Source organism: Stegostoma tigrinum, chromosome 1 (assembly GCF_030684315.1).
Source record: "Stegostoma tigrinum isolate sSteTig4 chromosome 1, sSteTig4.hap1, whole genome shotgun sequence".
NCBI lineage: Eukaryota > Metazoa > Chordata > Chondrichthyes > Orectolobiformes > Stegostomatidae > Stegostoma > Stegostoma tigrinum.
Window position 1 is genome coordinate 98,094,747 of NC_081354.1, and position 27,349 is coordinate 98,122,095.

Genomic DNA, 27,349 nt, shown 5'->3' on the forward strand with positions numbered 1-27,349 from the left:
ACCTGAGACATACCATCCTGCTCGAATGACACCCATCCTCTATCTTCAGCATTAACTGCCTTCATCACTGCTGCCTTTGTAGCAGCACTGTATACCATCTACAAGATACATTGCAGTAATTCACCAAGGCTACTTTCAAAGCAACTTCCAAACCTGAGAACTGTGTAACCTAGAAAGACCAGGCAGCAAATGCATGGGAATGCCACCACCTGCAAGTTCCTTGCAAGTTGCACATTTTGCTGTCTTGAAACTCTATCACAGTTCCTTAACTGCTGCAGGGTCAAAATCTGGAACTCCCTTCCTAACACCGTATTATGTATCCTACACTCCAGGGACTGCTGTGTTGCAAGATGGTGGATCACGACCAACTTCTCCCAGACAGTCATGTTTTGAAAATAAATTATGGCTTGGTAAGGGGAGGCAATGGCCTAGTGGTATTATCGCTGGACTGTTAATTCAGAGACTCAGATAGCATTCTGGGAACCTGGGTTCAAATCCTGCCACGGCAGATGATGGAATTTTATTCAATAAAAAATATCTAGAATTAAGAATCTAATGAGGCCCGTGAATCTATTGTTGATTGTCAGTTCACTGATGTCCTTTTGGGAAGGAAACTGCTACCCTTACCTGGTCTGGCCCGGGTGTGACTCCAGACCCACAAAAATGTGGTTGACTCTGAACTGCCCTCTGTCAATTAGGAATGGACAATAAGTGCTGCCCAGCCAGTGATGCCCTCATTCTGTTAATGAATAAAGGAAAAAAACACATCCTCACGAACAAATTAAGAAAAGGAAATTTCAGCAAAGCAAGCAATTAATCCTGAAGTTACAACATCTAATTTGTGGAGTAGCATCCATGTTCGGTTTAAGTGCTTTCGTGCCAGTGACTCTTTCATTTTATAGCATGATTATAACTTGCTATGCCATTTGTGAGTTCCTCAAATGGTTCTGAGAGATACAAAACTGTGAATGGTAAAGCCAAGATGAGACTAAAAAATGAAGGAATACGTACTGTGAATATCGACTTCATCTGTTTGAATTTTACAGTCCGAGTGGTTTGAAATTGCAGAATTCAATGTTATTCCCTCAAGAAGGAAGCAGTTTTTCATGTTCCATGTTATTTTCCGGGCTTTCTTTAATTAAGGTGAAGCTGACATTGGCACCTTGTGGTCTAGTCCTATTCTGTCACCCTTACAATCATTAGTCTGAGCAATTTAGAAGTAAAGTCCCAAAGTGAAATGATAGTATGTGAAATCATTCTTTCGCTGACTTGGTGTCTTGCATTCATTCCAGCAGGAATTAATCTTTCACTTCTTCCTCATCAACAATTCAGGGAAACACACAAAACGGATTACTTGTGGTTGCTGGAGTACCCAGAATCTGCTTGCATTGGGTAGCGAAGACAAGACGATCACTGTCAGCAACCAAGAGGGAGATACCATCCGACAAGTGAGTGAGGAAACATTACAGACTTTGCCATTTTAAATACTGCTGATCATTTAAAATGGATTAAATGAAATTAAAATAACCCAAGTTAGAAAAGCCAGAAGTCTACAGAACTTTTGCACAAAGTTTGTCTAGTAAGACACGGTAGCTTCAGAGAAGTTGTTTCCCCCTGTGGGAGAGCCTAGGATCAGAGGGTGTCATCGCGGAATAAGGAGGTGACATTTCAAACAAATAAGGATATTTTCCTCTTTGAGGGTAGTGAAATTGTGGAATTCCTTACCACAGAGGACTACTCGGCTAGCTAATTGAATGTATCCAAGGCTGAGATCAACAGTAAGGAAATCAAGGATTTCTTGAGGAGAGATATACTGGCTTTGGAAGCATTGCAGAAGAGGTTCATCGGGCTCATTCCGGAGATGAGAGGTTACCCTATGAGGAGATGTTGAGCTGCCTGGGATTATAGTCATCAGAATTTAGAAAATTGAGAGGTGATCTTAGAGAAACATAAAATTATGAAAGGGATAGATAAGAATCAGGCAGGCAAGTTATTTCAACTGGTGGGAGAGACTAGGACAAGGGGACATAGCCTCAAGATTAGGGTGAATAGATTTAGGACAGAGATGAGGAGGAACTGCTTTTCCCAGAGAATGGTGAATCTATGGAATTCTCTGTCCAAGGAAGCAGTAGACGCAGCTTCATTAAATATACTTAAGACATAGTTGGATAGATTTTTGCATGGTAGGGGCCAATGCAGGTAGGAGGCGCTGAGACCACGGATCGATCAGCCATGATCTTATTGAATGGTGGTGCAGACTCAGCGGGCCAAATGGCCTACTCCTGCTTCTATCTCTTATGAGCTTATGGGGATAAGACAGGAAAGTGGAGTTGAGGTGTAACAGGATGATTGTGATCCCATTGAATTGTGGACCAGACTTGATTGGCTGAATGGCCGACTTCTGCTCTTGTGTCTTGTGTCTTGGGGCCTTAAGATTTATAATGGGAGTTCAGAATTTATTCAAAGAAATGCATCATATGAATTACTTGTAAAATGTAATTGACATATCCAAGTAAATTTTGAACTTAAAGTGTCCCAATTTGAACATATTTGGATTAATATGATGAAGATACTGTTTGGGCCACTATCAATTACCGTATACCACATTCTAGTAATCTACTTTAAAAATGGGGACCGTCTTCTCTCAATCATCTGTGAAGTGCTGCTTAGTGTCATCAATGAAGCTATCCAGCAGCACTTGCTTACAAATAAGCTGCTCGCTGATGTTTAGTTTGGGTTCCACCAGACCCAATCAGCTCCTGACCTCATTATAGTCTTAGTTCAAACATGGGTAAAAGAGCTAAATTCCAGAGGTGAGGTAAGACTGACTGTCCTTAATACCAAGGCCACATTTGACCAAGTATGGCATCAAGAAGCCCTAGCGAAACTGGAGACATTGGGAATTGAGGTGGCGGGTGGGGGAGAGGAATGGCCTTTGGTGGGGAGGGGAAACAGTGTACTGGTTGGAGTCATTCTTGGCAGAAAGGAAGGTGGTTGTGGTTCTTGAAGCTGAGATGACTGACCTCCATGACATGACTGTGGGTGTTCTCAGGGTAAGTGTTTTTTTTTTAAAGCACCCTATTCAGATGCATTCTGACACCTGTAAAGCACATGGGATTTGGACCCAGCCTCCAGGTTCAGAGACAGGAACACCTATACTGCATTAATAGAGCTCGGAGTTAGTCAGGGTAGTGGCCCAGGCGCAGTTATCTTCTGCTACTTCATTAATGGCCTTCCATCCATCTCAAGATCAGAAGAGGGGATTTTTGCTGTTGATTGAGCAATGTTTAGCACCTTTCACGACTCCTGAAATACTGAAGCACTCCATATTCAAATTCAGCCAGACCTGGACGATGTCCAGGCTTGGAATGACAAGTGGCAGGGAACATTTATGCCCATAGATGCGTGGCAGTGACCACCTTCAAAAGAGAGGATCTAACCCTTGACGTTATCACCGCTCTATCCCCACTATCAATATCCTAGGGTTTACTATTGACCAGAAACTCAACTGGACTGTCCATATACACGTATAAGTTATACTGTGGCTACAAGAGCAGAGGCTAGGAATACCACAGTGAGTAACTCACGTCCTGACTCCCTAAACTCCATTAATCATCTCTAAAGCACAAGTCAGGAGTGTGATGGAATATTCCCAACAACACTCAAGAAGCTTGACACCATCTGAACAAAGCAACCCTTTTGATTGGCACCATATTCCCAAACTTACATTCCCTCTAATGTCCAATAGCAGCAGTGAGTAAAATGTACAAAACATGCTACAGAAATTCGCCGAAATTGGCTACTGAGATAGTGTCTCCAGACCCACAACAATATCACCTAAAAGGATAAGGGCAGAAGACACATGGGAACACCAGCAATCACCAGTTCTCTTCCTAGTCAAGACTTTAAAAGTTAGTTATAACATACCAAACTACCCCTTATCTCATTACATAATAACTTTTGTAAGTTTCTGGTGAAAATCTGTCATGTATGGTTAGGTGTTTAAGTTTGATGCTTTTGCCTTATGTAGTGGTTTTGATTGTCATTAGCTTATTCTTACATAATTCCTGACATAAGCTTTCAACTTTATCTAGAATGGCATGATGTCCACTCTAAAGTGATGTGGGGAGAAGAAAACATTGAGATGGTCCTTAAAATATAGGCGATAGTAGGGATATTTAATGTTTGCAATTATTAAGGGCCTGGACAGAGTAGTTTGGTATATACTTCCTTCGCTTAATGTTTCACATGAAAACCCATCCGATATCAATACTGTTATGATCCCCATGGTGGCCAGTATCTTAAAAACGTACATTTACCAAAAGACCTTATTAGATGTTTCAGAGATAGTAGGAACTACAGATATTAGATGTGACTGATTTCATGTTTTATAGTTTTTATTTTAACCATTAAGCCAAAACCAACATCTTAAACTTGATGAGATTAGATTCCCTACAGTGTGGTAACAGGCCCTTTGGACCAACAGAACTACCCCCCTATAACCCACACACCCCTGATCACTACGGGCAATTTAGCATGGCCAATCCACCTAGCCTACACATCTTTGGACTGTGGGAGGAAACCAGAGCACCCGGAGGAAACCCACGCAGACACGGGGAGAATGTGCAAACTCAGCACTGACTGTCGCCCAAGGCTGGATTCGAACCTGGGTCCCTGGCACTGTGAGGCTGCAGTGCTAACCACTGATTCACTGTGCCACCCCAACTTGAATAATAGGCAAATTGTTTCCATATTCTTATGGATGTACCATCTGTTCCCTTAGCACGTATGATACCACATCCAACCACAAAATCCTTCCCTTGGGTAGAGTTCCAGTTCATATCTCCAGGGACACTTTCTCCAACTAATCCTCCTCTGAATTTGAGTCCCCACTAGTCTTCACTAAGATTGCCAGCTGTGCGTAATCCGAATCTGATAAACTGATGGCTCAAAAAGAAAGAAGTGGTTTGTATCAAAGCATCATTACAGAGATGTGGTTATATGATAATCAAGATTATGAAAATAAATATTCCAAGGCACACTGTATTTCACAAAAACATTCAGAATGTCGAAAGAACAGGGTTAGCCCTGATCATCAAGAGTGACATAAGATCACCAAATAGAATCAGTGTGGATCAAAATTATCGTAAGTGTCAGAAAAAAGCTAGTTGGAGAGATTTATAGACGCTGTTACAATGCTTTTACCATTGAACAGAGCATTAAACAAGAAATTGTTGAAGCTTGTTTTTTAAAAGAAGTAGTGTATTAATTGTGAGAGACTTTAATCAACATGTATGTTTGTCACTTGGCAAAGGTTGTCTCGAAAATGGTCTGTGAAACGTTTGTGTGACATTTGGTGAATTGCCTCATAATGTTGCAAAAGATAGTAGTAAGTCCGAGAATGTGGAGTGTTTTAGAAATCGCAAAAAGCCACCACCAAAGACTTGATAAAAGGGGAAAAATTAAACAAGCAGAATAAACTAGCAAGCAGTAAAAAAAAAGTAAGAGTTGTACAGGTGTCTATAAAGGAAGAGAGTAGCTAAAGTAAACATTGGTCCCTTAGAAGCAGAGATAGAAGAAATTATCATGCAGAATGACAAAATGGTGAAGACATTAAACAAGTATTCTGTGCCTACTGTGACATCCGTGTTGACACCAAGATGCTTGTGTATAAGGCAGTCATCCTTCCAACTCTTCTATATGGCTCCAAAACTGGGACTATGTAGAAACACCACTTCAAGGCTCTGTATAAATACCATCAAGGTTGTTTCAGAAATAAGAAAGGACTGAGGGTAGATCGTTGGAGTTCATCAAAAGGTTATAGTGCAGGAGTGCTAAGTCAGGCTAACACAGGTTACAATTAGACAAATATGAATGGAACCTGTCAAGTCCGGAGCTTAGCTGGACACCATTGGAGAGGTGTTGAATGTGAGTGATGTACTTTGTTATACTATCTAAGCTATTTAATCTTTATAGCTATTTGGCACATTATAATTCAACTAATGAAAGAAAGGGATCCTTTTATGCTAGTAGTGATGATCTGTTAAAAAGACTACTATTGTTCGTCGAATGAACACTGCTGCAAAATCTGAGCAGGTTGATTAAAAATATCAAGTTTATGTAGTCTGTAGCTAAAATGTACAAAGGAGAACAATTTCAGCCTAAGTCACTGGTTTGTAATGTGCCGTTGTTTCTTTTGCCCTTCACCTTAGATCAGTGCCATGTGGTTCTCATGTCAACCCTCTGTCCATTAGAACAATTGCTCACTATCTACCCTGCCTAGACCCTTTCAGGTTAAATCCAGTTTTGATTGTTTAATGATGTTCCACACATTCTCTGTTTTGCTTTCTTTTGTCTCAACTATTTCTGTTTCAACAGACCACAGTGAGAGCAGAACCAAGTGACATACAGTTCTCAATGATGAAGACAGATGAACGTGCACCAGCTGGAGAAAGCACAGTGAGTTTGCAGGAAGATCTGATTCAAAAGCACATTGCAAGTATTTTCAAACAAATAAGCCATTCAGAAAGCAACCAATGAGGTTGTTATGAAGTTGAACCTTTTAAGAAGGTACATAGACCATAAGAAAAACATTGAGACTGCCTTCTTATTTCATTTGGAGGGGCACTGCACCATCTGAAATGTGGCGAGGGAGAATTTCCAAAACTTAGGGTGGAGCTATTAACAAGAAGAGGCAATGTGTTTGTACATTTTGTGGGACTTTGTGTTTCTCACTCATAGAAGGTCAAGAGAATCAAGATGGCACGTTGATAGTCAATCTAGGGTTTAGCCATTGGCTCTAATTCCCTCAATGGTCGTGAGTTTCATTGGCTGCATTTATTGCCTATTTGTAGTTGCCTTTAAGAACGTAGAGTTGAGCTACATTCTTGAGCTGCTGCAGTCTCTGTGCTATAGGTAGACCCACAGTGTAGTTAGGGAGAAAATTCCAGCAGTTTGACCAAATGATACTGAAGGAATGGCAGTGGGTTGGAGGGAAAGTTGCAGGTGTGGTAGTATTCCCATGTATCTGCAGCCTTTGCCCTTCAAGATTGAAGTGGTTTTAAGTTTGGAAGATGCTGTCTATGGAGTTTTGGTGAATTTCTCCTGTACATCTTATAGATTGTATACTGATCGTTGATATTGGAGTACGTGGATGTTTGTGGATGTGATGTCATCCAGGCAGGCTGCTTTGTCCTAAATGGTGTCAGGCTACTCGAGTGTTGTTGGACCTACACTTTTCCAGGCAAGTGAGGACTATTCCAGCACAGTCCTGACTTGTCCCTTGTAGATGGTCAGGATGTTATTTACTCACCAAGATTCCTAGCATCTGACCTGCTCTAGTAGCCTGTCTGGCTATCCAGTTCAGTTTCTGATCAATAGAGACCCCCATGACACTGTTAGTGACTCCATTGAATGTTAAGGGACAATGGTTAAATTGTCTCTTATGGTCCTTGGTTGGCATTTGTGTGGTGTGAAGGTTACGCACCAATTTTCAGCCCATACAGGAAAATTTTCTTGCATTTGGACAAAGACTGCTTCTGTACCTGAGGAGTCGCGAATGATTCTGAATATTGTACAGTCATTGGCAAACATCCTGACTTGATGGAGTGAAGGTTGTTGAGGAAGCAGCTGAAGCTGGTTGGATCTAGGACACTACCCTAAGGAACTTCTATATAGATGTCCTAGATCTGAGATGAGGTGCTTTTTGTGTTCAGGGCATAACTGGGCAATTTTTCACATTATCAGGTAGATGCCAATGTTGTAGTTGTACTGGAACAGCTTGAGAGCGACACATTCTGGAACACAAGTCTTCTATGCTATTGCTGTGTATTGTCTTTGTGACCTTTGTAGCATCCAGTGACCCTAAAAGTTTCTTGACATTGCATGGTGATTTGAATGGTCTGAAGACTGGAATTTGTAATTCTGGGGACCTCTGGAGGAAGCTGAGATGAATCACCCACTCAGCATTTGGCTGAAAATCATTGAGAACACTTCAGTTTTATCTTTTGCACTGCAGATTTGGGCTGAGCTATCATTGGGGTTAGTCTGGCTGCCTCCTCTAGTGAATTGTTCAATTGTCCACCACAATTCATGGCTGAATGTAGCAGGACTGCAGAGTTTAAATCTGATTCATTGATTGTGGACTCGCTTTGCTGTCTGTATCACTTGCTGCTTATGCTGGATGTCATGAAAGTAGTCCTGCTTTGTGCTTCACGATATTGACACTTAATTTTTAGATTTGCCTGGTACTACTCAGAGGCCCTCTGAGTATCTTTGGTTGTATCTTAAAGCATCTTTGCTTGTGATGGTGGATTGGGAGATATACTAGGTCATGAGTTTACAGATTGCAGTAGAGTGTGATTCATCAACTGTTGATGGCCGTCAGTGCCTCATGCATTCTCAGTCTTGAGTTGCTAGGCCTGTTTAATATCTGTGCATGTGGCGCAGCGATAATGCCACATATGAGGTAAGGTATTCCCAGTTTGAAGGTACGACTTGGTCTCCACAAGGATTGTGCAATGATCAGCAGGTCAGGCAGCAACCAAAGAGAGAAAGACCAAGCTAACTTTTCGAGTCTAGATGACAATTCATCAGAGCTGAAGTGAAGTGAGTCGAAACGTTAGCTTGCTGTCTCTCCGTGGATGAAATCTGCCCCACTGTGATCTCCAGCATTTCTTTTTAGTACAGATTCCAGTATCTGTAGTAATTTGCTCCTACAAGTATAATTAACTAACTGTCGAGAGTTAAAAACCTTGGCCAACTTTGGAGTGAGCAAAGAGGCAGAAATTCTTGCATTTGTAATATACTGGCTGGGATCACTAAAATTCAGCACAGAGTACAGACCAACCCTATGTCTTTCTAGTCTGTATGGCTAAGCTACCAAAACAGGTTTTTTAAAATTATTTGCTCAAAATATTTGTTCTAAAAATAGTTCTAATTTTTTTATGAAACATACTCTGAGAAGGTTATGTGGATTTAAACATTTCATCTTTTTGCCTATTTATTACTAGGTAAGTGCAATTGTTGGCAAGAAAACTCTATTCCTGTTTAATTTGAGCGATCCTGATAATCCTATTGAGTTGGCATTCCAGCAACGCTACGGCAGCATCATTTCTTATAGATGGTAGGTTCAATTAAATGACAAAATAATTATATTTACATTTCAAATATGTTTTAATTTTTCTAATGTTTAGAAATGCAAAAGAGTTTTTGTAAGATCAGAATCTGCTGAATTGCCACAGAATTGTCACCGATTTAATGACTGTTCTTAGTTCAAGGGATTCTCTCACCGTCCTGGTAAACCACATGAGGCCATTAAAATAGTGAACTTTTTTTTGTTAGTCTGCTTATTAAGACAGTCTGAACATTTTATACTGTGTTAGCAAAAGCTGCACAAAAAACCCTAGATTTCTAAATAGAGCATAAAATTGTGATATTTTGTTCAGCCTGTTGTCAGCAACTTGGTCAGCTGCACCTGAGAGAGAGTTTCAAAAGAGAGAGACAAAACCTGCAACTTAAGAATTCAAGATGTGCTCCCTGCATTTCAACTTTTATCACTGACCTTGATCTGGTATTCTCCTATTGCTATTTCAATTAACATGAAGTCCAGTGTTTGATACATAAACCAGAACTTGCTTGCACTTTTTACTATGATGAGCATTTAAATAACACCTTGGAAGTGTAAAATGCTGTGATGCGCAAAATAATATTGACTGTTTCAATTAATGCTTAATGTTTTCATTTTTGTCTTGTTATGTAGCGGGAGAGAACCACTTTACTCATCTCACATTTCAATCCATATATAGATTACAATCTGTCATTCGTAGGACATCCAAACTCCGCCAGGTGCGGAACAATCATTTGATGTAATCACTTCACACAAAGGATTCTGTCTAAAATAATTCACCCATCTATAATCTAATCAAGTTACAGCTGCAATCTACTACTGGTCAGTTGGCGAGAACAGATCATGTGATGAGCAAGCTAAAGCTGTTTGTGTTTGAGAAACCTTTTCCAGGCCAGTGGAGTCAACCAGAGAGCAGGCTATTCTAGATAGTTATTGTGCAACGAGACAGGATTAATTAATGATCTCATAATGAAGTCGCCCCTAAGTAAGAGCACTCATAAAATGTTCGAATTTTGCATTCCGTTTGAGGGGAAGAGGAGTGTATCTGAGACTATTTTTGTATATTGGCTGACATTGAAGGCGATATTTCAGTATGCACAGATTAGACACATTCTAATGAATAAGAAAACTCCATGGTTAAGTAGAGCGCTTACCGTTAGTATCAAATTTAAGTAAAAACATACAACTGTGAAAAGACAGGTGGCAGGTAAGAAAATCGGATGGAATGTAAGAACAGCAAAGATTGACTAAAATAGTTGGAGGAGGGAAGATTGGAGTACAAAACAAAACTAACTAGAACTATAAAAACAAATAGGAAGAGTTTCTATAGATACTTTTTAAAAAAGAGTTAACAAAGTGATTGTTGATCCTTTAGAAGATTCATCTGAAATGTTGACTATGGAAAATAAAGGTCAGAAATCACATGGCACCAGGTTATAGTCCAACAGATTTATTTGAAAACACAAGCTTTCGGAATATAGCCCCTCCATCAGGTGAAGTGAGAAAGAAGCTCACAGAACGCGGAATTTATAAATAAAAGATCAAAAGGTTACACAACGGTTGAGGATGTATTAAACAAACCCGAGGTGCTGATAAATCTTTAATCAGTTCCAAGGTTTTAATTGATTAATATGTATATATAAATACCTGAATTTCTTTCAAAGTTTCTTCTGTAGTTTCTGTGTGTGTGTGTGTGTGTGTGTGTGTGTGTGTGTGTGTCTGTGCACATGTGCGCGTTCTCTTATGCACATACGACATATAAATCTATGGGATGAATTTATATTTGTGGATATATTCTATTTTGTTCAAAAAGCACACAATTTATAGACAGTCAGGCAATGTGGCATTTTACAAGTTCGTACTTTAGAAATATAATCAGTCTGACTCCAAGCCAAAACACAAATAGATTCAAAACAAGGCCCCACACCCAGCATGCGTTGCCTGACCTAAAATGTCACCTCCTCTTTACACTGATAAAACCTTTAATTCTCTCAGTGACTTGAAAGAAATTCAGGGATTTACATACACGTAATAATTAAAACCTTCTAACTGATTAAAGATTTAACCACATCTCAGGTTTGTTTAATACATCCTTATCAGTTGTGTGACCTTTTGATCTCTTACTTATAAATTCTGTGTTCTTCATTCTCACTTCACCTGACGAAGGGGCTATATTCCAAAAGCTTGTGTATTCAAATAAACCTGTTGGACTATAACCTGGTGTTGTGAGATTTCTGACCGTGTCCACTCCAGTCCCAGCACTTGCATCTCCACATCATGGAAAATAAAGAGATGGCACATGAGTTGATCAGGTATTTCCAACAGTATTCACTATAGAAAATACAAGTAATATCCTGAAAGCTGCTATAAGTCAGGCAATAAAAGGGAGGAGGGAGCTTTGTAAAATGATATCACCAGAGAAGTGGTACTAAGTAACTTGTTGGATGTTTGGACAGACATATGCCTAATTTGAGAGTCTTTAGAACCCAATTCCTGAAAAGGCATTGGAAACACAGTCTTTAAACATTTTTAAACCAGAGATTGATAAATGGATTATTGGTAAGAAAGGGATAAAAGTTTATCAGGACAGGTTTCTGGTTTGATTAAGATCAACCATGGTCTTATTAGAGGAGGCAATGGCCTTGGACTGTTAATCCAGAGACCCAAATAATGTTCCGGGGATCCGTTTCGAATCCTGCCATGGCAGATGGTAGAATTTGAATTCAATTTGATATATCTGCAATTAAAAATCTAATGATGACCATGAATCCAGTGTCGATTGTCGGAAGAAGAAATCTGGTTCACTAATGTCCCTTAGGGAGGGAAACTGCCATCCTTACCTGGTCTGGTCTACATGTGACTCCAGACCCATAACGATGTGGTTGACTCTGAACTGTCCTCCGTTCAGTTAGGAATGGGCAATAAATGCTGCCTAGCCAGCAATGCCCTCATCACATTAATGAATAAAAAAAAACTGGCAGAGCAGAGTCAAAAGTTGCTGTTGCTCTTTATTCATATGAATGGTGACAGGAGGTGAGGTTCATGTGCATTGTTTGATTGTCTGCAGACAGGTTTGCTAAATGGCTTTGGAATTTGTCGTGTACAGTCATGGAAATATTAAGCCATAATAGTAGCTGCGATTTCAAATCAGTGGAATCCTATTTTAATTTTTATAATTCAATCCATTGTTTTCAGCTGATAAATACATGATTGTTATTTTAAAGCGTGGCTTTATGTCAAGCTTATTTGTAGTATGTTGAATACAATAATTATAATTGATTAATACTCTAGTGTTTGTTCTTTTTCAGGTATGGCGATGGGTACATTATGATTGGGTTTTCTCAGGGCTACTTCGTAGTAATTTCTACACATATTCGTGAGATTGGTCAGGAACTGTTCCAAGCTCACAACCATAAGGACAATTTGACAAGTATTGCCATCTCTCAGTCTCTGAACAAAGCTGCTTCTTGTGGAGACAATTGGTAAGTTATGTTGTAACTCTGCTTATTTATTCATCGTAGCTACAGCGTGAAGTCTATCCATGCACACGTTCCATACTTACAATAAAATTAATAATGCTTTAACACCAAAAAAAAGAGACTTGTTAAGCTTAAACATGATAATTTGGAAAACAGGGAAGACATTAAAAAATATTTTAGGTGTATAGTATAGCTGTGGTGAAATGTCCGAAACACCAGAACATTCAATAGGCCTTTCTAGAACATGTAATTTCTCAATTGAGTTTCAGTATTGCTCCCCACCTTTTGTTCATTATCAAAAACTTAACTGTTTGTTCTTGTGTTCATTTTCAAAGTTTCCTGGCTGTTTAATTAAGGAACATCTGTTCTCCATGACAGTGCAAACCTTTACGGAAAGATTAGAAATGGAAGTCAGGCTTTTTGGTGCATGATTGATCATTTGCAATTGAGCAGTGAAATAGGATAAAACAGTGGAGAAGCTGATGAGCTGATTGATGGTTTGTCCCTGATTGTCAGTTCTGATTGCTTGAAGGTGCTCTGGATTTGGGTTACAGGGGCTAGTATGAGCACAAAAAACTGCGAAGACCACATAGATGTGGTACAAAAAACTGGGCATATGGGAATGGCACTCCGTCTTCTCTTGTGGGTAAAAGCCTGGGCATCAGCTGCTAGTTAGTTTTGGTGTTGCATTCTCTGGGCACAGTGTCATCCATGCCCTATTCGTACATCTGTCATACATGACGGACATTGAAACATCCCGTGCTTTACTGCAGCATCAAGAAAGAACCATGTCAGAGGAAGAATGATGTACAGATCTCTATTTAAAAGGCTTAATTGTACTTAACATCCTGATGCCTACTTTTCTTTGTGACTGCATCAAACTGTATGTAGGATCTCCTGATACGTGAACACCAAGTGTCTCTGTGTGCTGAGATTTTGACTGTCAATGATGTTGTGAAGGATGAATCTGACTATTTGGTTGCAGAATCCTCCATTCAGTTTTACTGTGCCATACTGCCTATCTCTTAAAATGAGAAAACCCCTTCAGCAGACTATCAGGGCCATTTGGAAGTGGAAAAGGTTTTCCCTATTAGCTCCTTCGTGATGGCAGGGGAAGAAGGGTTCATACTCTGTGCCTGTAAGCTCCTACTCCCACTCACCTGGCTGGCTGCATTCTTCTTTGTTCTTTACTTTTTGTAGTTCCTTCATTTCTCTTTTGTATCAAAGCTCGCCTTCTCTGTGGCAGCAATGAAGGAAGGCATTTGCAGTGTGGTACATCCAGATGTCCCTTCCTCATGGCCATATTGGCCGCAGCTTGATCAAAAGTTTCTTTGGGTGAGTCTAGCCTGTTTCTCCTGGCAGCAGTGCGACAGTTTTAGCAGCAGTTCCTTGTTGCAGTGGCAACATCTTGAATGATGACTTCAGCTTTGGTGACTTGTTGGGTCCAGTCTGTCCGTCTTGCTGTGGCAGTAATGCAGTTGCACTGATGTTGGCTTTGGTAGTGGCAGCGTGGTGGGTTTGGTCTGGAAATTCTTGCTTTGGTAGCAGTGTCCTGTAGCTACTACAGAAACCTATGGTGAGAACAAAAGATGAGCCTTGTCCTAACTTTGTGTCAGTTATTTCTTTTTATAATTTCTGTAATTAAAATGGTACTGAATTGTGGTGACCTATACATATTCCACTGTATTTTCATTAAATACAAGTGACAATAAATTGTTATTCTGTTCAATTCTATTCCTTCTGGCTTGCCTGACATTCACACAAAGTGGGAAAGCGATTGTTGCCCACTGCTTTCTAGAATGTGCCTTTGAAAGCAGCTCTAATAAGAGATTCGCTAGATTTTGTTGAGTTTTGTCTGGAATTTCTTCATAATCGCGAACTCTGCTCTGCTATCTTTTCTCGAGGAGTACAGCAAGATAAAGGTTGCCAGCCATCAACTTAGTGAAAGGAACAAAAACAAAGATTGCTGGAAAAACTTAGCATCTGACAGCACCTGTGGAGAGAAAGCAGAGTTAACATTTCAGGTCCAGAGAACTATTCAGAAATATTAACTTGGTGAAAGACAGTGGTTTGGTCTGTCCAAATTGTGCTGGTTTTCCAGTGCAAAGAGCAGTCAACAACTAAGCATATCACAAAGTCCAAGCTTTAAAGCAGTAAGGAAAAAAACACAATCTGAACCCCACCTGCTATAATGCATTGAGCAGCTGGAAACTATGTAAAACCCCTCAGGCTGTAAACTTGACCTGATGTGCAACGTACACCTCATGTATTGCAGTTACATTTGCGGCACTTAAGAAAGTTACATGCTGTGTGGTAAGAAATTGAATGCCATTGAACTTTCTATAATGCCCAGTGTGAACTGTTGTGATACAGGTTTTTATGAATAAAGTATTTCTTTTAGAAAATAAATACAGAAGGTGAGAGAAATAGCATGGATGAAAGAATTTTTTTCCTTTGCAAAACATTGTCAATTTCTCTCAAGGATGAAATTCACACCTTATCATAAATATCTGCATTCTTATGGCAGATTTTCAGACTCATATGAAGCTCCTATTTTAAATGCTGTTCGGATGCTTCAGTGAAATGACAAACCCATTATAATTTATTGTTTTTCAGAGTAGTTTTAATATTGCAAACTGATACCAGCACTGTGTGGATTTAGAAAATCTGCTTTGGTTGCATTAAGTTCACTGTCCTCTAGATATTTCTTTAGAACCCAGTTAATGAAAAATTATTAATCATTATACTGAGATATGCAATTCTTTATAGTAGATATGTGAATGTCATCTAGATAAATGTAGAATTTGTGTTTCAAAATGAAGCAAGAAATTGACTGGTAATTAATAAGAAAATGGTATATATTTGTATTGGAGTGGCCATGGAACTTCTGGAGCCAGTAACTGCATTATTCTCAGACTTCAGTCAAACTTTCTTTCAAAAGAAACCCTGGGTTTCTCAATATATTGGAAACTGTCATAAATGTGCAGCAGAAAAAGAAAGTGGGTGTCTTGTGTAGAATGTGGTATGTAATGTTCCTGTTATCCTGCATGAGTGTACAGTCCATACATGGTTGAAGTTTAGCTCTGGAATCTTGTGATAGATTGCATTCATCTCACTGAGCAAGGGGGTAGTCTAATCAATTTATTTATTACGTTTATCTTGCTGTAATTTTTTTTTAAATTTCAGAAATCAAGATAAATCGGTTCAATTCGCAAACATAATCTGTTTGAATTTTCCTCAAATACCCAGTGTGCATGCCACTGCTTTTTGAAGAAGTTTTAATGATGCTTTTTAGTCGATTATTCCATTGAAGGCAATCTCTGTTTCTTTGTTACATATAAATATCTCTTCTGATATAGTAACTCTAACATATTTTATTTGCCAGCATCAAGATCCATGATCTGTCAGAGCTGAAAGAGATGTATGCTATTATAAACTTGGATGATGAAACTAAAGGTAATTGCTTTAAATAATATTGTGGGAAAACCTACCAGTTGTGACATTGTCAGCACATACTGACATTTGGACAAATTTAGAATGCTCAGAGGTAGTGGTGATTCTTTGTAAATACATATCATCTGTTTTATTTTACTTTTTTAAGTTTAAGAATTATCAGGTTATGATCATTCTCATAGATGTGATGTAATGAGGATGATTATATCGGACTGTTTTCTGACCAGACTGGACCCACTGCCCTAACCTCAACTATAAGAACCTAACTATCTATTAGCTGATTACCTCAACCGCAATCACCTTTATTAGTTAGTGAAGGCAGGAAGAACGTAAGAAAACAGCACAGAGCAAAAAGAGTGGCAACCAAGGCTTGTTGCTGATTTGTGACCATTCATTGGTGGATATGCTGTTGGCTATTGGCAAGATTATTGGATGATTTACAGATGACTTATAACGATGTTTCAGTACCAGAATTGACATGAGATAAATGGAAATTCTTTCTTTAATTTAAAGAAAATACTGATTTAAAATTACAAATAAATCATGCCTGATGAGGGGAAAAGCTCTGTTCTTGGGCCCCTGGTACATTTTACTTGTGTTGAAGCATCAGATTTCTGAGTCCCGTACTTCAGTTATAGGTTTTTACAACGGAAGCATTCAGAACTTTTTCCAATTAGTATAAGACATGAGGTGACAAGTCATAAATGCTGACTTAATCATAAAAAATAATTTTGTCATGCCATTCTGGGGCATGAAGGAAAGTAAAGAGCCAAAGTAAAGAGCATAGGCCGTATGTAATGATTTTAATACGTGATTGGATGGTTACATTTATATTTTGGATATTGATTAAAGCTAAATTTGTTTTGAATTCATGTTTACTCACTAGATAAGTTTCATGTGCAGTATTTTTGATGGTTTAATATCAAATTTTCAGGTCTGGATCGGCTGTCTTGGACAGATGATGGACAGTTGCTTGCTGTATCTACACTGCGTGGAACTTTGCATGTTTTCCTTACAAAACTTCCAGTTCTCGGAAACACGTGTGGAACTCGCATAGCTTTTCTAACTTCTCTGCTGGAGGTCACCGTGACTAATCATGTTGAGGAAGTATGTGTGCAATTATAAAAAATTTAAATTGTTTGACTAGTTATGAAACTGAATATTTATTGTTTACACCTATACCATTTTGCAATGTGATGATTTTAAAATTGGAGTTGATTGTTCCCTACTGCCCCATTCTATCATTTCAACATAAGTGACACACAAACTTTAGTGAGGAGTGAATTTTGTTGGATAGCAAATATTATGTCCTTTACCTGGAATTTTATTGTGCAATCAAAAGTCTTTGATTGTGTTTTGTATGCTGTTTTATATATCAAATCAATTAGTTGGCGGTTCTGCCTAATGTCTTTTTGAAAAGTTGAATGAATTGTCAGCTTTATTCTATCCGCAGACCAAAAATATTTGTTCAAACAACTTTACAAAATAATTGAACTAAGCAAGATGCTCATAATATAAAAAGAAACACAATTGTTGGCCATATGCAGAATGTGTCAGTAAAGAGAAAAGATCTAGTATTCATCAGAACTAGTTTATAAAATGTTAAGCAAAATGTATCAAACCATCAATAATTAGATTCTCGCTGCTGCTAAATGTAAGCATGTAAATATTGAAGTTTAGAGAATTGATGAGATCCCTGAACTCTTAAAAAGAGCAGCTATTACCAATGGAGGATAACATATTAATGGATTTCTGAGTCTAGTTCTGACCATTACCTGCAATGACCCATTTGTATTGCCTGCTTTGGGTTTTTTAACCAGAAATGTTCCACTGAATTATTTCTTAAGAGACAGAGAGGATGAAAAATTTTGGTCCCTTGGTGCATACAGAAGTAAGTTCCGTTGAATAATGCCATATTGAATGGACATTTGTAATTCTTCATTGTGAATTATTTGTCATACTGGACAGTCAAAAACAAAAGGACTATTGCTATGTTCTGTCCATGCTGAATGAATGAACAAGGTGTAGTTTTATCAGAGAAAATGTAGCTAATGGCAAGCCTATTAAACTTACACCACACTGCATTCTTATTTATCTCTCCCACAGGAACCACAAATCGCAGTTTCTGTTGAAGTAGAACCCAACTTTATCGCTGTTGGCCCATATCATGTTGCTGTTGGAATGAATAATCGAGCCTGGTTTTATGCCCTTGGAGAAAATCGTAAGTTCTGATGAATGCTCGGTGCACACATCAAAAATTAATGGAATTTTTCAAAGGATTTATTTTACTGCATTTAATAGCAATGAAGATGATCCTGACACCGTTTCTGTTGGGCATTACTGGTGGGGGGACTAAAATTTAATGTGGTGGATGTGCTGAGTTGATGTTGTCAGACATACGCTCATCAAGGCAACCAGTAAATATTCCATCACACTTCTGACTTGTGCTTTTTAGATGTTGGACAGACAATAGGAAGCAGGTACAAAAACAAAGCTGCTGGAAAAGCTCAGCAAGTCTGGCAGCATTTGTGAAGGATAAAACAGAGTTAACATTTCGGGCCTGGTGACCCGAAATGCTAACTCTATTTTTTGCCAGCAACTTTGTTTTTGTTCCTGATTTACAGCATCCACAGTTCTTTCATTTTTTAAATAGGAAGCAGGTGTTATTTTAGCCGCAACAGAATTTCCAAAACACTGACCTGATATTGTAGTCACAATATTAATGTTGCTGAATCAATTCAGCTTCTGGTCATTAGCAGACCCCCAGAATTTTTACAAGGATGGCAAAGTGGATTCGGTATTGTTGCTACCATTGAATATCAATAGGCAATGATTTGATTGTCTTGTTGGATATAGTCAATGCCTCTCACTTGTTACTTATCAGTCCACTCCTGAATCCAAGTCTTGCTGCATATAGATACAAACTGCTTTAGTATCCAAGAAACTACAGATAATACTGAATGCCACGCCTTCATTAGTGAATACTCCAACTTCTGACTAAATGATGGAGGGAGCGTCATTGGTGATGCCGCTGAAGATGTTTGGGTCTAGGACACTAACTTGAGGAACTTGTGCAATGATGTTCTGGGTCTGAGAATTTTTTTGTTCTTTAATGGGAAGTGGGTGTCACAGGTAGCGCAGAGTTTGTTGCCCATCCCTAAACAATCTACAACTAAATGCTTGTTAAGCTGTTACAGAGGATAGTTGAAAGTCAGCCACTTCGTACAGCTACAGTCACTTTGTTCTAGGTGCTACGCTGATTCACATTGAATTTAGTTTTGCTTGGGCTCCTTGATATCACACTTGGCCACATGTTGCCTTGATGTCAAGGGCAATCATTCACTGTACTGCTTTAGTTCACCTCATTTATCCTTGTTTGTAAGGCTATATTGTATCAGGAGCCAAGTGATGTTGATATAGAATGTTTTTTTTCAATCCCAAAGCATATTGACTGGGTTACTACTTCTTGAATTTTTAGGAGTGGAGAAGCTAAAAGATGTGGAGTATCTGGGCACGGTGACTAGTATGTGCTTAAATTCTGATTATGCAGCAGTGCTTTTTGAGGGAAGAGTTCAGCTACACATGGTAAATATCTATATGTTCAAATTTTACATTGATCTTTTCAACCACTAATAAGTGGTCATTTGACTCTGATTTTCTAGCAAATGCAGAAATGACCCTTGATACTAGATGTTTACTTTTTTTCGGTTTGATGAAACTATTTGTGCTCAATTGTCTGTTACATGTATGCAAAACAACATTTCAGTTAAGTTTCATTTGATGAAGAAGTTCGGCTCAGATCAGTTTCTGCTTGCCTAGTATGGAGTGTGTACACAATTTTTGTGTAAAGGCTATCACTCTACATTTCTAGATCTAGGGAGTTTTAATGCAATCAGTGATGAACCAATATGTACAAGGAAACTGCAGAGTTAAAACATCAAGAAGTATGCACTTTACTAAAATGAAAGGTCAAAAGTTAAAGTGACCACAATCCCAGAGGTCCATATGGCTTTGCTGTCGTTAGAGGTATGGTGGTCTAACCTGAAGGTCACAATGCCTTACGTTAGGGGAGAGATTGAAAAGGAAGGACTTTCGTGATAAACTCATCCTGCGCTGTTGGCATCATTCTGCATCACAAGACAATCATTCAGCAACTGAGCTAACCACCTCCTGAATAATTTACTAAAATAGGTAGGTAACGAGTGCTGTTACGTTTCCCATATAACTTGCCCACTCAGGATAAGCCTACTTATCATAGTCTTGGCTTGCACTGTGCATTGCAATTTTCAGTGTGAGATTGAATCCTCCCTGCCTTATGAATGAGCCATCCTTTTTTGCTCATACTTCAAAAGTATTTTTATGTACACAACTTCTATCATCATCAGATTTATTACCCATCATAGATTTTACAGCTTATCCATTGCATTTAGCACAACCAATATGAGCATTAAGAAAAGTTCTGTTTTTAAAAAAAAACGCAAACAAAGCAATTTGTAGAAATTAGAATTTAAAAAACTGGCAGGGATTTTAATTGAATCTTATGTTTATGAAAGTATTCATAAATCATTCACACTTTTCATCAAATGAACTGCCTTGAGTTACTACCTGGTAACTTCATGATACCTGAGTATTAGAATATATGTGCTGAAAAATATAATGCTACAGATAGTCTTGAGATGGAATTCTAAAGCCTGTTCATCGTAGCCAGTGATTTCAACCAAGCCAACCTCAAGAACTACCAAAATACCATCAACACATCTCCTGTCCCACCAGAGGTCCGAACGTCTTTGATTTTTGCTGTACAACCATCAAAGATGCATATTGCTCCACCCCCATCCATATTTTGGAAGATCAGATCATAACACTGTGGTCCTCGTCCAGGCATACAAACACAACTTGAAGCATTAGAACCCAGTACTGAAAATCCAAGTCCCCAGTGTTGGTCTGAAATAACAGAAGGGCTTCTGTGGGACTATTTAGAGTCAGTGGACTAGTCCAAATTCAAGAACTTAGCAGCCAATGTAAATGAGTATAGTGCGACAATTACAGACTTTATTAGTAAGTATGTAGAACACTGCATGCTGAAGAAGTTAATCCAAATATTCCCGAATCTGACCTCCATAATTATCAAGTGTTTCAAGAGGTTAGTCATAGCTCACATCAACTGCAGCCTATCAGATTGCCTTGAGCCTTTGCAATTTGGCTACCTGCAGAACAGGCAGATCCCGAATCAGAAACCTCGGATGAACCAGGAGTTCCACACTCTACTGAAGTCCGGGTTTGAGGTGTTCAAGTAGGGCAATCCTGACCTATATAGGAGATCCAAGTACAACCTTTGCAAGACCACCATAGATGCCAAAAGATAATACCAAACTGAGGTTGAGACCCAGAATAACCATATGGACACCTATTATTTGTGGCAAGGCTTACACTATGTAAGGGCTACAAGTGAAGTCAAACATAAACGTGGGCAGTGATACATCCTGACGCAATAAGTTCTGTGCATTCTATGCTCGCTTTGGACAGAAGTTCAGTGTCCCAGCAGCCTCTGATTCATTTGTACCCACAGTCACTGCAGCGGATCAGCCATCTGAGAGTGAATATATATAAAGTGACTGGCCTGGATGGAGTCCCCAACCCTGTGCAGAACGGCTGGTGGGAGTATTTACTGACATGTTTAACCTCTCCTCGTTTCGATCTGAAGTCCCCACTTGCTTCAAGAAGACCACAATGCCAAAGAAAAATCATGCAGCATGCCTCAATGACTACCATCCGGTGGCTCTGACCTCCATAATTATCAAGTGTTTCAAGAGGTTAGTCATAGCTCACATCAACTGCAGCCTATCAGATTGCCTTGAGCCTTTGCAATTTGCCTACCTGCACAACAGGCAGATGCCTTCTTCCTGCCCCTACACATCCCTATGTATTGATTATAGTTATGCCTTGAACGCCATAATTCCAAACAAACTCGTCTTCAGACTCCGAGACCTAGGTCTTGGCTTTCCCCTCTGTAACTGGATGCTCGACTTCCTGATCCATAGACCGCAATCAGTAATGAGGTGACAATGCCTCCACTACAATAATCCTCAACACCAGTGACCTGCAAGGTTGCATACTCAGCTCCCTACTTTACTCCTTAAACATGCATGACTGTGTCACCATATTCTGCCCAACTCTATTTACAAGTTTGCTCACAGCACCACCATTGTGGGTTAGATCTCTAACAATAACGAGACAGAGTACAGGAAACAAACAGCTCAGTGGTATGGTATCAGCAAAACGAAAGAGTTGGTCATTGACTTCAGGAAGTGGAGTGGATAGCACACCCCTGTCTGTATCAATGGTGCCGAGGTGGAGATGGCCCAGAGTGTCAAGTTCCTGGAAGCGATGATCACTAAAGGTCTGTCCTGGTCCACTCAGATCAGTGAAGAAAGCATAACAACACTTCTACTTGCTCAGGAGGCTAAGAAAATTCAGCATGTCTGCAAAGATTCTTAACAATTTTTATAGATGCACGATAGAAAGCATCCCATCTGGATAGAAAGCATCATAGCATTGTATAGCAACTGCTGTTCCAAAGACTGCAAGAAACTACAAAGAATTGCAGACACAGCCCTGAGAGACATGCATTGGTAGTAGTTTAGAAGAGATTTACAAGACTGATATCAGGCGACACCAGAGATAATGGAAACTGCAGATGCTGGAGAATCAGAGATAACAAAGTGTGGAGCTGGATGAACACAGCAGGCCCTTCAGGGCCTAGGCCCAAAATGTCAGCTTTTGTGCTCCTAAGATGCTGCTTGGCCTGCTGTGTTCATCCAGCTCCACACTTTGTTACCAGGAGACACCAGATTGTGTTTTGAGAAAGGGTTAGCAGACTGGTCTTGTTATCACTGGATTTTAGAACAGTGAAGGCTGATGTGATTGAAGTGTATAAAATCCTGGTCAGTCTTGACAAAGTAGATATGAAGATGATGCTTCTACTCATGGGTGAGTCTGGAAGTCGGGGTCTGTATTTTGAAATTAAAGGATGTCCTTTTCGAACAGCGATGAAGTGAAATATTTTCTCTGAAAGTTGCTTGGAATTTGGAACATGCTACTTCAGAAGATGATTGAAGCAGGGTCATTGAATATTTTCAAGGCAGATTTAGGTGGATTCTTGTTAAATGAGGGAATCATAGGTTATTAGGACTAGGTGGGAATGAGCAATAGTAAATGCACATAGATCAGCTATGATCTTATTGAAAGACAGTCCAGGCTGAAGGGGCCAAATGACCAACTTTTGCTCCAGTATGCTACCAGAGGTTTTCATCTTGCAATAGTCAGGCAAAAACAAGACTATCAAATTCCAAACGTTCAGAACATTTAAATTGAAAAGCTTTGGCTTTTTTTTAACCATTTTTGAAAAATTCAATAATGTTGCTTCTTTATTTGATTAATTTTATTTTTGATGAATATAGTAATGTTTTACATTCACCTGTGATTTTCAAGCCAGCTTGCAGTAACTTTCTGATGTGACAAAGAAAAGACCCTTGTTTTGCTGCCTAGTAGTAAACCAGAGAAATAAGAAGTAGTACTTAGTGAAAGTTTAAAAATCCTATCTGTATGTCTAAACAATCCACAAATGGCTTTTATTGTCTTAAAAGCATAGGTGTAAATTTGCATCAATCTTTAATTGAATTTTTTCTTGAACTTAGGACTTTTTCACACATAAAAAACATACATTTTAATGTACATTTTGATCTCAACAATTAATTACTGCACAAGAAATTAAACATAGTAGTGAGCACTTTTTCTGAAGAAGGCTCCCAACCCGAAACGTCAAGCTTTCCTACTCCTCTGATGCTGCTTGGCCCGCTGTGTTCATCCAGCTTCACACCGTGTTATCTTAGTGAGAATTTAGTGTTCATTTGGGAACTACATTCAAGTGAATTTTAATTTAAACAAATCAATGCCTCCAACCCAGTAATGTCCATAAGAAAAGTGGAACTTGCTATCTCTTAGGCAGGCAGAATTATTCACTGTTATCTTATGAGTACATTGTTTGAAATCAGAGGGACACAACGTTCAGCACTATGTTGTTCTGTATCCACTTTTATGTACCCAACATAGGTGCAGGAAGACTGCAGTGGTGACAATGATCCTACTACACCATCAGTTAATGGTACATGAGGCTAATTTAAAATTGAAAAATCTTTACATTCATGATTAATATATAATACTATAGTTCTTAGGTTTAGCATCACCAATGATTATAGTCCATCTTCTATGTAGTAATACATTCTGACTAACTCTAAAGCCTAATAGTTTTGTTTACTCATTTGTAGATCAATTCCAACATCGATTTTATGCTCCCAGTTACTCAGCAGGTATAATGCAGGTTGCTCAGAAAGAGCAGTTAATTGGAATCAGAAAGTCAATAAATATTATTTTAGTTTAAAGGTGACATTTATCCAACTGAGTTATTGCATATTTTTAATTAATGCATTTGAGATAAAATTTGTAACAAAAAAAACACAGCAATGATTATTCTAATCATTGCACAGTGGGAGCATAGCAAACAAATGATTTAATTTGTCTAAAATATTTTTGTGGACTATTTTAGACCAGATATTAATCAATTTATTTTTAATTAATTAATTCTTCTATGAAATAACAAAAAAAGAAATTTCAGGTGGGTGCATTAAGCAAAAGTATGCTGGAAGTATACTGTCCATTTTCAAGGCCATTTTCTTGGGCTTTCCTCCACTACCTCACAATTTACTATGTTTACATTAAATTCCTTTGTCTGTCATTTTAATGCAGTTGTTGAATCTTTTTTAAATAACAAAGAAATTTTATGCAAATATTAACCAGAAGTAGAGGAACTCCCTTGAGAAGGCTTATCTGTGCCCTTCTAAAAACCAACCTGAGAAAACATTTTCTTATTGCAATAACTATATATTGTATATATTTTTAATCCCTGTATATTTCACATTTCTCCACAATTTCGTATCATGATTTATTGTCGTAAAAAATTCTGTCAAAATTGTTCTGTCCCAGTTTCCCAATAATTTTAATACAGTACTCCTTCATTCCTTCTTGTGAAATCTCCAATCCAGATGATGTGATGACCATAGCATATGACTCATACATACCTCTGGCTATGGTGAATCACATGACATTTTCCTCCAATCTGTGGCATATTGGATTCTCTACTTGGACACTGAACATTAACTGTGAAATAAATAAAGCCTTCAGAATTAGGAAATATTTATAAGGTGGTAAGTATATAAGATTAGTTCCAGTAGATGAAAATTTAGCTAAGTGATTTTTTTTCATACAAGTTTAGTGAATGCTTCACAAAAGTCACCTGTCATGGCAGAGATTATAACATCATATTAACTGAAACTGATTAAGTTTTTAAAAGGAGATATTCGAAAAGGTATGCAATTGGTGCAGTGAAGTGGAATTAGAGAACTTCCTTCAGTTGAAGACCTAGTGCTGGTATAGGCCATAGATTGAATAGTCTCCTGTGTTCTAGTTTCTGTAATAGATCGTTAAAGGATTTAATTACACATTTGTTAAGCACTAGATTCTAAAATGTGTTTGCACATTCTCATTATGGACATCTATTTCAAAGTGAAATTTACTACTCTGAACATTTCAGTATCTAAATTCTGTATTCTCTAAATTCTGCATTCTCTAAATTCTACATTGTATGCTGCTACATGAATATCGAAATAACAAAACTGAGAATGGCTTTCATTGCCATGTACTCAGTGGAGTGAGTACTGAAGCTGAACTTGGGCTAGTTGAGAGAGAATACAGATGGATGACTTGGAGAATTGAATGTAATAGATAGGAGCAATGTGAATGTTAAGAAGACTAATTTCTGATCTCCATAGCAGTGCATTAGCTACCAAATTGAATACAGGCATTTTTTTAAGTGTCCAAAGTGTCCACCTGATATAGGTGTCAGGGTTCTTGCATCCTAACATCAGTTATATGACCCTGATTGAATTGCTTAATAGTAGTACAGATCCTTAAAGGAACTGTTGGATACCACTGAAGTAGTGGTAAGAAAAATATGTAATTTCTTGTTTACCTGTGGAAGCCATATTTCGCCTTTGTTCAGAGACTGTGGGCTTAACTGCATTTCATCAAACCCCAACTTGTGAACTATCATTGGATGCCCAATTAATGTTGGAAGCTCATCTGTTTCATCAAATGAAGTCCTGCCCTGTAATTCAGTTTGTCTTCTGGTCTTCAGGCACATATTTTCCACCAGAAGCATGTGCCTATTCAACTTCATAGTCATTATTGCTTACACTACATTTTATATATTTTCTGCTTTGAACATATGCACTTTATTCTTAATGATTTGTTCAGTAGGCATGTATTCTCATTGAGATAGACAAATTTGTCTATCATTTAGGAAATCAAATTTATGGGAATAAGGCAGGAAAGTGGAACTGAGGATTATCAGATCAGACACGATTTTGTTGAACAGCAAAGCTGACTTTATGGGCTGAATGACCTACTTTTGCTGTTAATTCTTATGGTTGATACAAGCCAGCAGTTGATGAATGGATCAGGATTTAGTGTTATTTTTCTCCCCATAGCAAACATTCAGATGTTGGTTTGGAATTAGAAGTATGAGCTTTGAATTTTGAACTTTAAAGAATTATATTTCGGAATCTACTAATAAAAACTGTCATTGTTATAGAGTCATACAGCACAGACACAGCCATTTGGTCCAAGCAGCTGAACATAGTCCCAAACTAAATTAGCCCCACCTGCCTGCTCCCAGCCCTTATCCCGCCAAACCTTTCCTATTTGTGTACTTAAAACAAATGTCTTTTAAGTGCTGTAATTGTACCCACATCCACCACCTCCTCTGGAAGTTCATTCCACAGATGCACTTCTTCTGTGTAAAAAGAAATGCCTCATCTTTTTTTAAATCTCTCTCCTCTCACTTTAAAGGTATGTCCCCTAGTCTTGAAATCCCCCATCCTAGAGAAAAGATAGCTACCACTAACTCTATGTTAGCCCACATTATTTTATAAACTTCAATAGGCTGCCCGTAAACCTCCTACACTCCAATGAAAATAGGCCTATCCAGGCTTTCTTTACAACTCACGCCTTCTATACCCAGCGACATACTGGTAAATCTCTTCTGATGCATCTCCAGCTTAATAATATCCTTCCTATAACTGGGCGACCGTAACTGGACATGGTATTCTAGAAAGGGCCTCACCAATATCCTCCATAACCTCAACATGACTTCCTGTACTCAAAAGACTGAGCA

The 27,349-nt window shown here is 38.6% G+C and overlaps 1 protein-coding gene across 2 annotated transcripts in view; it reads left to right on the forward strand.

Annotated features, from left to right (window-relative positions):
- Positions 1-27,349, forward strand: part of wdr19 (WD repeat domain 19) — a 180,834-nt gene that overhangs the window by 63,368 nt on the left and 90,117 nt on the right. For both annotated transcript variants that reach the window (XM_048546009.2, XM_048545995.2), the window contains 8 exons: positions 1,333-1,448; positions 6,379-6,459; positions 9,012-9,124; positions 12,436-12,609; positions 15,992-16,062; positions 16,994-17,166; positions 18,166-18,280; positions 19,538-19,644. In XM_048546009.2, the coding sequence (XP_048401966.1) occupies positions 1,333-1,448; positions 6,379-6,459; positions 9,012-9,124; positions 12,436-12,609; positions 15,992-16,062; positions 16,994-17,166; positions 18,166-18,280; positions 19,538-19,644 (950 nt within the window). The remainder of the gene's footprint in view (positions 1-1,332; positions 1,449-6,378; positions 6,460-9,011; positions 9,125-12,435; positions 12,610-15,991; positions 16,063-16,993; positions 17,167-18,165; positions 18,281-19,537; positions 19,645-27,349) is intronic.